General features: G+C 40.7%; 1 protein-coding gene across 1 annotated transcript in view; it reads right to left on the reverse strand.

Annotated features, from left to right (window-relative positions):
* SHQ1 (SHQ1, H/ACA ribonucleoprotein assembly factor) overlaps window positions 1-11,465 on the reverse strand; it is a 101,958-nt gene extending 90,493 nt beyond the window's left edge. The window contains exons 1-4 of the mRNA XM_045493562.1: window positions 11,159-11,465; window positions 6,379-6,443; window positions 4,037-4,159; window positions 2,660-2,820 (exon numbers count right to left, since the gene is read on the reverse strand). Of these exons, the coding sequence (XP_045349518.1) occupies window positions 2,660-2,820; window positions 4,037-4,159; window positions 6,379-6,443; window positions 11,159-11,301 (492 nt within the window). The 5' untranslated portion in view covers window positions 11,302-11,465. The remainder of the gene's footprint in view (window positions 1-2,659; window positions 2,821-4,036; window positions 4,160-6,378; window positions 6,444-11,158) is intronic.
* Between the last annotated feature and the right edge of the window lie 2,983 nt (window positions 11,466-14,448).

Genomic DNA, 14,448 nt, shown 5'->3' on the forward strand with positions numbered 1-14,448 from the left:
AATATATGTATACCATTTTGAAAAACCAGTACCTACATCTACTGGTTTGTCCACTGGTAAAAGGTGCACAAGTAACAGCAACGATGCCAGGACGGAACAGATACACACGAGAGCCCCGCACAGTGCCTGGCACAGGGACATAGTCAGTAGCTGTTGGCTGTTGATGCACAGACAGGGAAGTCCAGTACCTGTTACTCAAGTCCCCCTAGAGAGGAGTGAACTTCAGCATTCAGACCTTTTAAAGAATTTAGAGAAGTTAACTGGTACACACCCATTACATATTGTATTTAACCCCCTCTAAATCTGGGGCAGCACCCTGTATTCAAATGCATTACTATTTCTCTGGCAAAATTTGTCAATATGCACACTAAGCGGGATTTAAGAAACTAACTAATAAAAGACTCACAGCGGTGGGGCTCCTGGGTGGCTCAGTGGGTTAAGGGGCCGACTTGACTTTGGCTCAGCTCATGATCTCACAACTCGTGGGTTCAAGCCCCCGCATCAGACTCTGCGCTTACGGTGCAGACTCTGCTTCCAATCCTCTGTCTCCCTCTTTCTGCCCCTCCTGTTCCCCCTCTCCGCTCAAAAATAAATGTTAAAAAAAATAATAATAAAGACATCGATTCAGATCAGGTTTTGTCACAAAACTAAACATACAAAAATGTTTACTTTGAGAACTTTGTTACCCCGTTACTACAGACATGGGTTATAAGCCTGCACCACTAGTTACCAGTTACATCACCCCTCAGGGTTTGTTCACATCCATGGCTCTCTTTTTTTCCTAAGTCGAAGAAAACATGCATTCAAACAGCTTAGAACAGCAATGCTCATTCAGTTAAAATTTGAACATTTTAATGATTTTAGATCATCAAGCTAAAGGCTCGAGAATCATGAACATCAAATTCAGTGTTTCATTTCTGAGGGGAAACAGAATGATGTAATCAGGGGCTCTAACTATGCTGACATTTATTTTTAAAGCTGGGTGATAGGTGCCCAGAGATTTGGTGCCTTAGTTAAGACATTCAGAAAGACACAGAGAATATTTCATAACATTTTTTAAAATAAATCTAAATTACTTATTGAACATTTCCAACAGATACAAGAACTTGGGACCTAAAGGACTTGGCCTAGGCTTACGTTATGGCATTCCAGCATCTTCTCAGCAACCTGGCAGAGAAATCCCTTGAAAGGCTCTCCCCTCAATGGCAGCAGCAAGAAACCAAGTTCCCTCGCCTCAGAAATGATGATCCATCTGAACGTACAATCTGTACTTGGCCTGCTTGACTTGTATTAGCATTCATTTAGAGCTTCACACAGGTAAACCCCAAGTGACGGACCACAAAGTAGCTCTCAGCTAAACAGGTGAGGTCCATTCACTGTAGTTAGCGCTGTAGACAAAATGGACTCTAACTACCTCAGAGATGACCAGAAAATGTGATTGGGGAGAGAGACTATGGAGAGACCGTAATTCAGGGAAAAAAGCATATAAGGGTTTTGAAGGGAGTATCTAATCAGCATTATTTGCTCAAGTAAATCCCAATTTTGTTCTCTTCAAAGAGTCTGGAGAGCATTTTATATTTTTCATGAGCAGAAGTCTTTCTAGCATCCTATTCTTTTTCAAAGAGTTTTTATAATGCAGCATCTCCTAAGTTTTCTAAATGCTATTACAAAGTAGATGAGTAAATTTATCCCTATTTGATAAAGAGGAGACAAAACTTCTTTATGATCAAATAACTGGCCTATCACCCCAAATCCAAGCAGCAGAAGTGGGACTAAAACATAGGTAAACCCTTCTTTAGTAAATTCAAATATGTCTTACTATGATAAACTACAGTCTAAAGAGATTTCATGTCCTCTGCCCAGATAGGGATTGAAAAAAAAAAAAAAAAAGTTGTCTGTTACGGTTTCTTTCATTTAAAATTCAAACAAAACAAAACGAAACAAAACTCCAAGCTAATGGTTCAGAAATACTTTCCATCATATAACATTCTAGGGAGGCATTTTCTATAAAACAACACAGGTACAAAATAGTTCAAAATCTCTCCTCTCCATTCCATTCTCCCCCCATAAACTAAAATAAAGCAGAATTTCCTATGTTTTTTGAGGAAGAGAGACTGATGTCATTCCTTTTTAGCCTAAGTGACAAACGATTGGGTTCTAACAAGAGATTACATTCAACCCCCACCAAGAGTAAACAGACACAAGTGCCCACTGTACACCAAGAACTAAACAATTCGATCAAAAGACACAAATTCATTCTCACCGAGAACATTCTGTCTCATTTGTATTTATAAAACATCATGTAATCATTTTCATCTTTCAGAAGTGTAACACAAAGATTTGCAGTTAAGTGTGAGGAAAGAGGAGTTCCGTTTTGTGTTTTGGAAACTTCATGTCTAGAATACTGAATGAAGTGGAGAAAAAAGAAAGTAACAGGACATCTGACATCTGTAAGCACAGTGTGACTGGGCAGAACCACCAATGCAATGGAAAGGAACAAACGTGTGTAATCACTACAGAGAAGCAGCTGTGACTTGTGCTCTGAATACATCACCTCCTATCATCTTCATTAAAGATCTCCAAGCAGGAGGAGAACTGAAATTAAAATATCAAAATGGTAAAACCCTATACAACAAGGTCTTTTAGAAAGAAACCGTACCTGTAACCGCTGAAACACTCCGGATCGTAAATTTCCAAATCCATAGTGGTACTGTGGATTCAGAGCACTTTCTGATACCTCTTCATAGGGGACCTGTTCAATTTCCCAGTCAAACTCTTCATCCTCAGCTTCTACTCCTCCCTCAGAAACTTCAGAAGCACCTGAATGTGTTAAATATTAATTTATTCAAGTACTGGGTTTCCTAGGTACAACTTGGAGGGGAAAAAGTATAAAAAATGCCTGCCCACATGCACTGAAAGGTATGTAAAAGAATATACATAACCTCATTATTTGTAAAATTTTAACGTTTAATTTTGAGAGACAGAGAGAGAGGGCACGGGAACAAGCGGGGGAGGAGCGGAGAGGGAGGAGACACAGAATCTGAAGCAAGCTCCATGCTCCCAGTTGTCAGCACAGAGCCCAACGTGGGGCTCCAACCCATGAATCGTGAGATCATGACCTGAGCCATCATCAGATGTTTAACCAAATGAGCCACTTAGGTGTCCCAACCCCACTATTTTTCATAGCTTCCCCCCCAAAAAAGGAACCAATCCGAAGGCCCTCAAGAGTCAGATGTATAAATAGTAAATGCAATGAAAGCAAACAAACCTCAGCTATAGATGGAAAAACCTCACAAGAATATTAAGTGAAAGAAGCCATACAAAAAAGAACACATACTGCCTGACTTATATACACAATTCAAGAACAGGCAAAACTGAAGGTAGCAGTAACACCGCAGAGGAGGGAGGAAGAAGGGACCAGGAGGAGGCACAGGGTAGGATTCCAGGGTATTGGAAACATTCCATTTCTTGACCTAGGCGGTATTCATTTTATGTAACTCATTGAATTTATAAACTTTTGATCAAAGCTCAAGAGGCCATTACTTTGCAAAAGACAGAGATGCTGTTTTAACTAGTCCAAAAATGTGACTGACACACTGAGTCAGTAATGTGTTTTTTGTCTTTAAATTATATGTCACCGGGGCACCTGGGTGACTCAGTTGGTAAAGCATCCAACTTCCGCTAAGGTCATGATAGATCTTGCAGTTCACAAGTCTGAACTTTGTGTTGGGCTCTGGCTGACAACTTGAAGCCTGGAGCTTGCTTCGAATTCTGTGTCTCCCTCTCTCTCTCTGCCCGTCCCCCACTCATGTTCTCTCTCTCTCTCAAAGATAAATAAATGTTTAATAAATAAATAAATAATAAATGAAATAATATGTCACCAAATGAGCTAGTTTTATTTTCATGTGATGTCCTTACCTTGTCACCTGAAGCATTTTCTCCCATTTCCTATTTGCTATATCCCTCTTCCCCAGAAACACAAAGCACTCCAAATTTTCTGTTTATCTTTACTTCTTCTTAACTACAATAAACATACCTATTTCTTCCACAAGTGGTTTGGCAGTCCTGGATTTTCTTGGTGCCAGGAGAGCGGTTAACATGTTCAGTCCCTCAAAATGCTGGCCAGGAGTTTCTTTCGGCAATCGAATGGTAAAAATTCCTTAAAGATAAATTTGTTTTATACTTAGCTCTATTAAAAAAATCAAAGACTTCACACAAATACATCCAAGAAATATGTATTCCTATTTCATAGGGCTCCAAAATTATGCCCTTGTTATATAGTGAATAAAAATCAGGATAGAAAAAGGCTTGGGCCCCTGGGTGGCTCAGTAGGTTAAGTGTCTGACTTCAGCTCAGGTCATGATCTCGTGGTTCGTGAGTTCAAGCCCCACATTGGGCTCTGTGCTGACAGTTCAGAACCTGGAGCCTACTTCAGGTTCTGTGTCTCCCTCTCTCTCTGCCCCTCCCCTGCTCCCGCTCTGTTTCTCACTCAAAAATAAAATAAATATTAAAAAAAAAAAAAAAAAACCTTGGAAAAAAAAGAAAAAGGCTCAAATAGGGTTTTTCAGAATCACTGATTCAGCTGTCACCTGTATAAGAAATTAATCTGCTAAAGCTGCAGAATGCTTTAGTCTTACACAGTATCCCCTTAACCTACTGGTAATATTAAAAGTCCAAGCCAAAACCTCTAAAACTCAATGACCTGAGAAGGCAGTAGCTTAGAATTAGCCCATAGCTACTTATAAGATTTATTTCTGAACTAGGAAAGAAAAATCAAGATATCTAATCCAATGAATAGCAGCAATTTCAAAAATTCACAAAATCTTAAAGCAATTATAGCTTAAAAAGTTATCTGAGATCTCAAGAGACATATCCCCAAAGTCTAAGACAGACTCAAATTCTACCTATGCACTTCTTTCCTTTCCCTGACTAGGTTTATCACTTCATCGAGGCTACCCCATAGACTTCTTACATTATTTACTACTGTGAATTTAAAATATTTTTTACCTTTTTCATTGCACTTAAACATATTTCAATACAGTTGACCCTTGAACAAAATGGAGCTTAGGGATGTGAACCCCCACCCAGTCAAAAATCTGTTTAACTTTTGACTCCCCCAAAAGCTAACTATGAATAGTCTACTGTTGATTAGAAGCCATATCAATAACATAAACTGTTGATTAACACATATTCTGTATATTGTATGTATTAAATACTGTGCCTTTACACTACAGAGAAAAGGAAATGTTGTTAAAAAAAATCGTATGGAAAATACATTTACAACACAATACTGTATCAAAAAAAATCCGCATATAAGTGGATCTGCACAGTTCAAACCCACGCTGTATGAAAGTCAAGTATATATCAAAAACAACTCAATGCAAACCCACAGGTACAGCTTCCTAAATCCCTGGGTACTTTTGAAATTTAATAAATTTGTTTCAGTATGCAACTTCCCTGCAATTAAAAGCACATTTACTACCTAGAAAGGCAGTTTCATATTTCATTATCACATTAATTACATTGTATTATGGGTTATAACTTTGTCATTTAACTTTCATGCCATCCTTCCTCTCGTACCCTAGTTTACTGAGGTCAAGAAATATTCACTTAATAAATTACACAAGACTATACAGGGTATTCTTATTCCAGATCCACTGATAAAGAAAAATCCAGAGGCATCTACAAAAGGAAAATAAATGGTTTCAACACTAGCTAAACTGAAGGGCTTATCAATCATGAGAAGAAAATGCAGTCGGCCTTTAATTGCCACCTCTGAACAGTTTCTCACTTACCTGTTATTAAGTTTTAACTTTAAAAAGTATACAAGAAAAATTTGATTTGCAGCTTCCAAAAATCATCCACATCTTTTCTCATATAATCTAACTTTTTTAAAAAGTTTATTTATTATTGAGCGGGGGAGGAGCAGAGAGAGAGGGAGAAAAAGAGAATGCCAAGCATGCTCTGCTCTGTTAGCACAGAGTCCGGCGTTGAGGCTCAAACTCTCCAACCGTGAGATCATGATCTGAGCTGAAATCAAGAGTCAGTCGCTTAACCAACTGAGCCCCCCCAGGCACCCCCACATAATCTAACTTTTAAACTCTTATTCAAAGTAGAAGAAGTAGAAAATAAAACACCTAGGAAACAGAAACAGGGTATTTAAGTAACTTTAAAGAATACTGTGAAGTACTTTACAGGACTGAGGACACTGTAATTGTCAAGAAATCCATGAACAATAGGCACGGGGCGTTAAGAAACAATGAAGTGTGCATTTGCAATACATCTAAAGGTCCCCATAGTATCTTGAAAGATTATGATGTACTTATTCTAACATGAAGAATCCAAAGAAAAAAAGTAACAAAATTCCAAAGGCAATACCTTTATCCGCATCATAGAATCCCTGTTCACTTCCGTTTTCTACAACTCTTCCAGGAAGGGTTAATCTGCAGATTTAATAGGTTACATCAAGTCCTTAAATTACAGAGAATAAGTGACCATCAATGATAGTACGTTTACCACTGAAATCTATCAACCATTTTAAAAGGCAATTCTTCAGCATTTCTTTAACATCTTGCAAACTAAATAACTTACATTTCTTCCCTAGCTAAGATAAAAGAAATACAGCTGCCTCATCTTTCTGTCTGAACACTCCCTAGTCACCAATAAAAGCGATGCTTAAAAAGAAAAACCACAATAAATATTAGTCATCACTATTTCTACAGTACTTTCGTCTTCCTAATGAGTAAGGGAGTTATTAATATACCTGGTGCCTGATACAGCAGGGGCTCCAAAAAGGTATACTAAATGGCTCCCCTCCCTCCCAAAAGCATTTTTAAAATGGAAAAACAATAAAGAAACAACAAAACCAATTGTTTATTTGGGGCAAATTAATACTTTAAAAAAAAAAAAGCAAAAAACAAAAGTTTTTTCTCAACTCTCATTATTACTATACAGGGATTTTCCCCCTTTCACTGTAAAGGAAATGAACTGATTTCCCTGTTTCCAATTTTACCCTGGTTCAGTCGCATCTTCCACAGAGGTCCCAAAAGAATTTTTCTAAAATAGAAATCAGGGGCGCCTGGGTGGCTCAGTGGGTTTAAGTGCCCAACTTCGGCTCAGGTCATGATCTCAGTGTTTGTGGGTTCAAGCTCCGCATCAGATTCTGTGTTGACAGCTCAAAACCCGGAGCCTGCTACAGATTCTGTGTCTCCCTCTCTCTGCCACTCCCCAACTTGGGCGCTCTCCCTCTCTCTCTCTCTCTCAAAAATAAATAAACACTGAAACAGACTTTAAAAAATTAAATAGAGGGGCGCCTGGGTGGCGCAGTCGGTTAAGCGTCCGACTTCAGCCAGGTCACGATCTCACAGCCCGTGAGTTTGAGCCCCGCGTCGGGCTCTGGGCTGATGGCTCAGAGCCTGGAGCCTGTTTCCGATTCTGTGTCTCCCTCTCTCTCTGCCCCTCCCCCGTTCATGCTCTGTCTCTCTCTGTCCCAAAGATAAATAAACGTTGAAAAAAGAAAATTAAAAAAAAAAAAAAAAAAAAAAAAAAAAAATTAAATAGAAATCAGAGTGTCACTTTTCTAGTGAAAACGTTTTCATGGCTGCCTGACATCAACTCAATAATTTATACTCATGAGTACCACATATGAGACCAGCTCCATTCCATTCCAAACTTAAAATGTGAGGCTCCTTTCCTCCCATATCTCCTATTCATATGCTTCCTATTCTAACATTATAATAACAACAACAATAACAAAACTTGGCAGGTCCCAAAGGCCCAGGGCTTCACAACCTAGTTAACTTTGATCTCAACGCTTCCTGGAGCTACAATGCAGTTTCCAAACCAAAATCCTTTCTAAGTCCAACATAAGAAGTCCGTTTATGGATAAACTAGCTTGTTTTAATGGTTACAAACACTAACTTCACCTCAGAATCTGAACTGAGTTCCAGCTCTGCCATTCGCCATCTCCAACTTTTTTTGTATAAGTTAATTAAGTTCGAAGCTCATACACTTCATCTGTAAAAAGTGAGAAGTAACAGATCTCCCCCAGAGTTACTGCAAGAAGAGGTTATTACTGTGAAGTAGGTAAGCATTCCAAAAATGTAAGCTATTAATACCAATGTTCTTCTCCTAAATTCTTTGTAAGTATAGAGTTAAATTCTTACTGCATAAGAGTGAAATCCTGTTTGTTCACAGATCTGCCACCCCTGATAGACTCTCAGTTTCCCAAGCAGAGGAGCGAGGAGGTTTTATTCACCTCTGCTGTACTGTAGCCAACTGTATTTTCAAAGATGGCCCATCTCACATCACTCCTCCCAACTGTGGGGTCTATGTCCCCTCCCCCTAAAACTGAGTGAGCTTGCAAATGTCCATGGATAAATGAATGAATAAGTTGCAGTGTGTGTGTGCGTGTATACACATATACATATGTATATACATATATATAAAACACACACATACATATATATATATTTGCTCAGCCATAGAAGAATGGAATATTACGCAGCCATAGAAAAGAATGAAATCTTGCCATGTCCAACAACATGGATGCATCTAGAGTATAATGCTAAGCAAAGTCAGAGAAAGACAAATCCCATATTCCACTCATATGTGTAATTTAACAAACAAAACAAAGGGAAAACAAAAAAGAGACAAGCCAAAAAACAGACTCTTAACCAAAGAGAACAAACTGATGGTTACGGGGGGGGGGGGGGGGGGGGGGGGGGGGGGAGTGAACTAAATAGGTGAAAGGGATTAAGAGCACATTTATCATGATGAGCACTAAGTAACATGCAAAATTGCTCAATCACTATATTGTATACCTGAAACTAATATAACAATGTATATTAAGTATACTGGAATTAAAATAAAAATTAATTAACTAGGTTTTTGTTGTTGTTGTTTAAACCGAGTGGCCTTGGGGCCAATAAAATGGAACAGAAATGACAGCGTGATTTCTGAGGTTAGGTCATAAATGATATGAACCTGCCTTGTCCCCTGGAATACTTGGCTTTTGAACTTTTCAGCTCCACCCCCCGCCCCCCACAAAGGAATCAAACTAGACCATGCAAACACACCACACAGGGAGTCCTGAGAGTACACAAAGAGAGAGGCTGTGCCCCAGCCACTCCACCAGTCCCCACCTGCTTTGGCCCTCACTGTTCCAGGTCCAGCCAATATATGACTACAACTGAATTAAAGATCTCATGTCAGAACAGCTCGGCCAGGCTCTTACCAAATTCCTGAGGTACAACCAGGGCAAGAGAGTTAGATAACTGTTGTTTTAAAACACTATTTGATTGGTTATGCAACAACAGATAACTAGAACAATAGGCCCTTATAATAAATATCTACTGTTTACTGAACATATGGGCACGGCAATAAAAACTATGCATCCATTATATCAATCCTCACATCAGCTCTGGACGATCACTAATATTAGTCCCATTGTAAAGATTAGGAGACTGAGACAGGATAATTTACTGTAAGGGCAGAACTGTTAAGCGTGCTGAGACCCAGGTGTGCCCAACTCCCCAGTCCCTGCTACTCAAGGAATGGATGAACAGGTGTAGAGAATACTCTTTAAAGTATTTCACAAATAACCTCTTATTTGGGCTTCATCAAGACTCCCAAACTTAGGCAAAATGGTTTTTACCTTGAAACTCCTGTTATTGTATTTGTTTAATTTTACATTCCTATCACATTTAACATCTTTTCTCTGAGCCTCTGATACCTCATCTGTGACATGAGTTAACAACAGAAACTATGTTGTAGGACTGTCCTAAAATCAAATGAGATAATCCACATGAAGTATTAACCTGAAGTGAAAATTCACTAAATGTTTGCTACCACCATCACCATCTACTTCCCATTCTTCATGTCCTGCCTTAAATATCACTTCTTCAAAGTCTTTCCCGGGGCCACTTTACATTTCAACAGGATCCCCTTTATTTTCTTTCCATGCACTTCCCTTCAGAGCACTTATCACAATTTGGAGTCATATCTTTACTTGTTCGTTTATTGCTGTTCTCTCCCCATTAGAATGTAAACTATATGAGACGCCACTACACCTCCAATACCTAAAACCCAGCCTGGTATAAATAAATCAAAGGAACAAATGAATAAAGAAACAGGAAAGTGCAGTATATGCAAGTTAAGTCAGGGCTTAATGGGAATCTGAGCAAAACGGTTTCCCACCCAGTGAAGGAACCAGCTTGACTCAAGAGCAAGGTTTATTAGGAAAGTACTTGGGCAGAAAAGGTAGGCTACAGCTACACTTGAATTAGAAAGATTAGGAGAATGGATTTTATGTAGCAGGAAAGGGAAAGGGGTTGACAATGTTTTAGGAAGAAAAATCCGCAGTGTCTTCTGTAAAAAGAAGCTAATATCAATCAATGCCTATTTCCAAGGAGCGCTCGCTGCCCAGGTCAAATGGGATAATACACACAAATACACATAATACGCCTTACTTTATGCGTTAAAGTGAGCCCACGGAGCTGTTGCTACTTTTGTTATGGAAAAAATGCAAACAGGTTGTGATGAAGGGCCCTCACTGCGAACGGACGACAACCGCAACTAAAGGGCAAAGTCAGACAAGTTAGGAGGAGGTAGGAGAACGAGGTTAATTTGGTGTCAGGGGGAAAAGAAAGGAGAGAATATCAGGAAGTAGGGAGCGGCCCGCCAAGCGTCGACACAACTCTTAAGCAGAAGGTCGACTGATCAAAGTCAAAAGGACTGGTCAGTTGGGAGGTCAGCGCGCACCGTCCTGGAGCAGGGGATAGGGTAGGAGGACCAACGCAGGGCGATAACAACAGTAAAAAGGTACGAGAACTAGGGCGATAGGACAGAAACTGCAGACGTTACAAGATTCCAAACGCCAGGTCTTATAATGGCTCGAAATCTTTTTTACGGTGGGGATTTAACAAAGTTTAAGAACGGAATGAGCTTGTACAACCCGTGGAATGCACTTCTGACGAGGTCATTTCCTCAGCACTGAAGGAAGCCGCGGAAATCTCGGGAAAAGGCAATCATTAAATCCCTCGCTCTTTCTTCCTTCCTCGGTAAACAGTTATCTCAAGAGTAACTGAGAGATGAAAGATCAATCAAGGAATCAATCCCCTAAATACATTCTTTCCAGGGCCAGACACAGAGAACTCGCCTGAGAAAGTACGGCTTGGCGTAGAACTTAAAGTCGACCCCCTCGAAGTAGACGTCAAACTCGGAGACGCGGGCGTAGGGCACGCGGATGGCGACGGTAAGGAAGTCGGGGTCCTGGCTGAGGTCGAACGCGGGGGTTAGCATGGCCGCGCCGGACTCAAGTCTCCCAGCCACTTACACTCACGGCCGCCGCAGTCCCGCCACTCAAACTCCCCAGTAAGTACCCACGCGGGAGACTGGGTCTCGTAGCCAAGGCGCTTCCGGCTCGAGACGGAAGTGTTTGCGCGTGAGGCAGGAAGTCCCACCCCACGCCGATCTCCATGGAGACTGGACGCTGTTAGTGGAGAAAGGGCGCGGAGCGTGGGGATTTGACCGCAGAAATGGAACTAAGGTCAAAACTTGGAAAAACCGGGACTAGAATCCTCCTTAGACCCACCAACCCTGTTTCGAAATCCTAAGAGATTAATTTTAACCTCACTGGCCTTGGAGGTAGACAGACCTGCGTTCGAATCCCTTCTCGGCCACCTCTCAGCTTGAGACCTTAGGGAAGTTACAAAACGTCCCCATGCTTCGGATAACTTTTCGATAAAATGGCACTAACACTAACCCCGCAGAGATGTGAAGATAACATGAAATTATGTAAGTAAAGCTCTAACAAGGTACCTGGCAAGTTGTCAACGCTCCTTGTGTGGAAGCAGTCACCGCAGAAGCCACAGCAGCGTCGTTACTGTGGTTTCCTTAGTTCTCACCTGCCTTGTCCGCAATTCCCCCTTTCTCCAGCCCCCCTCCGTGTTTCACTGCCCATTTCTCTTCCCCTCCCTTTCCCTCTCCCTCTCTTTATCTGTTACTTTCTTTTCCCTTCCGATTTCCTTGAGTAGTTTTCTCGTATACAGATCTTCCATCTCCCTAACCTCGTTTAATCTCTACTATGAGTTTCAAAGAACACGAGTCAAGAGAGGTTAAGCACTGTATCTTATAATCATGCATCTTACAATTACCAGAACCCAGAACGTTGACTCTTAAACCCTGTTAGAGCCTGAATTGACAAATTGCTGTACCTCCATATCCCTTCTTTCCTTTTCTCACTTTTCTCTGTACACTTTAGTCTATGCTCCTCATACTCTCCCAGTACCCGTCCCACTGATGTCCATCTTTCCCTACTTAGTCCCTTGGCCTTGCTTCTTCTCATTGTATTTGCTGTTATTCCACCAGAAACTAGATTAGTCCAGGAAATAGTATTTACCTCCTGGTTTTAAATGTCAATGGAAAAGGGGTAAGAGTCATCTCTGTGGTAGTGGACCAGATAACTTCAAAAGCCTTTTCAACCTCCAATTTTTATGAATCTTAAAAATTAATTAGGACCCCGGAAAACAATAGTAGGAGCAAATAAAATAAAAATTTCAAAATAAAAACCACTCTGTTTAACTCTGGGAGTTTTGGTTTTTGTTTTTTTTTTTTTAACGTTTATCCATATTTTGAGAGACAGAGCGTGAGCGGGGGAGGGGCAGAGAGCAAGGGAGACAGAATCCGAAGAAGGGTCCAGGTTCCAAACTGACCAAACAGAGCCAAACAGGCCAACACGGGGCTGGAACTCACAGACCGTGAGATCATGACCTGAGCTAAAGTCAGGCGCTCAACCGACTGAGCCACCCAGGCACCCCATAACTCTGGGAATTTTTTTTTAAAAATAGTTTACTTACTTCTGAGAGAGAGAAAGGGGAGTGGAGGGGCAGAGAGAAGGGGACAGAGGATCCAAAGCAGGCTCTGGCCTAACAGCAGTGAGTTGGATGCAGGGCTCAAACTCACCAACCATGAGATCGTGACCTGAGCCAAAGTCGGATGCTCAACCGACTGAGCCACCTAGTCGCCCTAACTCTGGGAGTTTTAATAAACACAAAATAAGAGGTTGTGCGTGAAACACTTGAAAGAGTACCTTTTATCTTTTTTAAGTTTATTTTATTTATTTTGAGAGACAGAGAGTGCAAGCGGGGTAGGGACAGAGAGAGAGGGAGAGAGAATCCCAAGCAGGCTCCGTGCTGTCAGCACAGATCCGGGCTGGGGGCTTAATCTCAAGAACCATAAAATCATGACTTGAGCCAAAATCAAAACCGGGCCGCTTAACCAACTGAGCCATCCAGGCCCCCGAAACAGTACTCTTTAAACATTGATCTATTCCCTGGATAGCAGAAGGATTCATTGAATTAAGTGAATACTTAGTATGTGCCAGCGCTGTGCCAAATCCTTTATAATGATCTCCCTTTTCCCTCCTGACAGCTCTTTATTTTTTTTTAATTTTTTAATGTTTATTTCTGAGAGAGAGAGAGAGAGACAAAGCATGAGTGGGGGGGGGGGGTGCAGAGCAGAGAGAGAGAGGGAGACACAAAATCCAAAGCAGGGTCCAGTCTCTGAGCTGTCAGCACAGAGCCCGACGCAGGGCTCAAACCCACGAACCATGAGATCATGACCTGAGCCGAAGTCGGACGCTTAACCAACTGAACCACCCAGGCACCCCTTGACAGCTCTTTAAAGTAGGTATTTTATATTCCCATGGCAGGCACAGTATCTCACAGCTGTGAGTGGTACAATGGGAATTGAAACCCAAATGAGTCTGATTCCTGGGCCCAGGCTCTCATATACTATAGAATTGACTCTATGTTACCAATCCCTCCAATATTACCATGTACCCAATTGTTCCACATTTAGACCACAGGTATTATCATAGGCACTCAATATTGAAAATGAATTGGTGCAACCATGGAATCAGCAAAACTCTCAAAAGTTCCCTTGAGATAGGCCTTTGGCTGGTCTAGAAAGAATCTTTACTTCTACCAGGGGACCTCATTTCTATAGGTCACAAGCATTAATATTTTTAAATTATTAATGCCAAAGAATGAACTGAGACTGAGTCTATGTTATCCATGAGGACACCGTAAGTGAAAGCATCTTACAAATCAGACCTATGCACTTCCTAGATACTTTATTCTGTGTTTGACCACACACACACACACACACACACACACACACACACACACACACAGGATTGCAATACAGTTAGACTGTATGGTTCACATACAATATATGTAAGAAACATACATTGCATCTGCTGTAGCACAAAATATTGACAGCTGTACCTATATAACAGGATTCTGTTGTTTTACTTCTCAGCAAGAGTTCATTTTATTTTGTATTTCCAATTAGCAGTAAATTATACAAGTTAAATACATTCTCTTTTTAAAAAATAGAATATTACATACACATAAGTTTCCCATATAAACTTACATGTAAGTCTTT

Source organism: Leopardus geoffroyi, chromosome A2 (assembly GCF_018350155.1).
Source record: "Leopardus geoffroyi isolate Oge1 chromosome A2, O.geoffroyi_Oge1_pat1.0, whole genome shotgun sequence".
NCBI lineage: Eukaryota > Metazoa > Chordata > Mammalia > Carnivora > Felidae > Leopardus > Leopardus geoffroyi.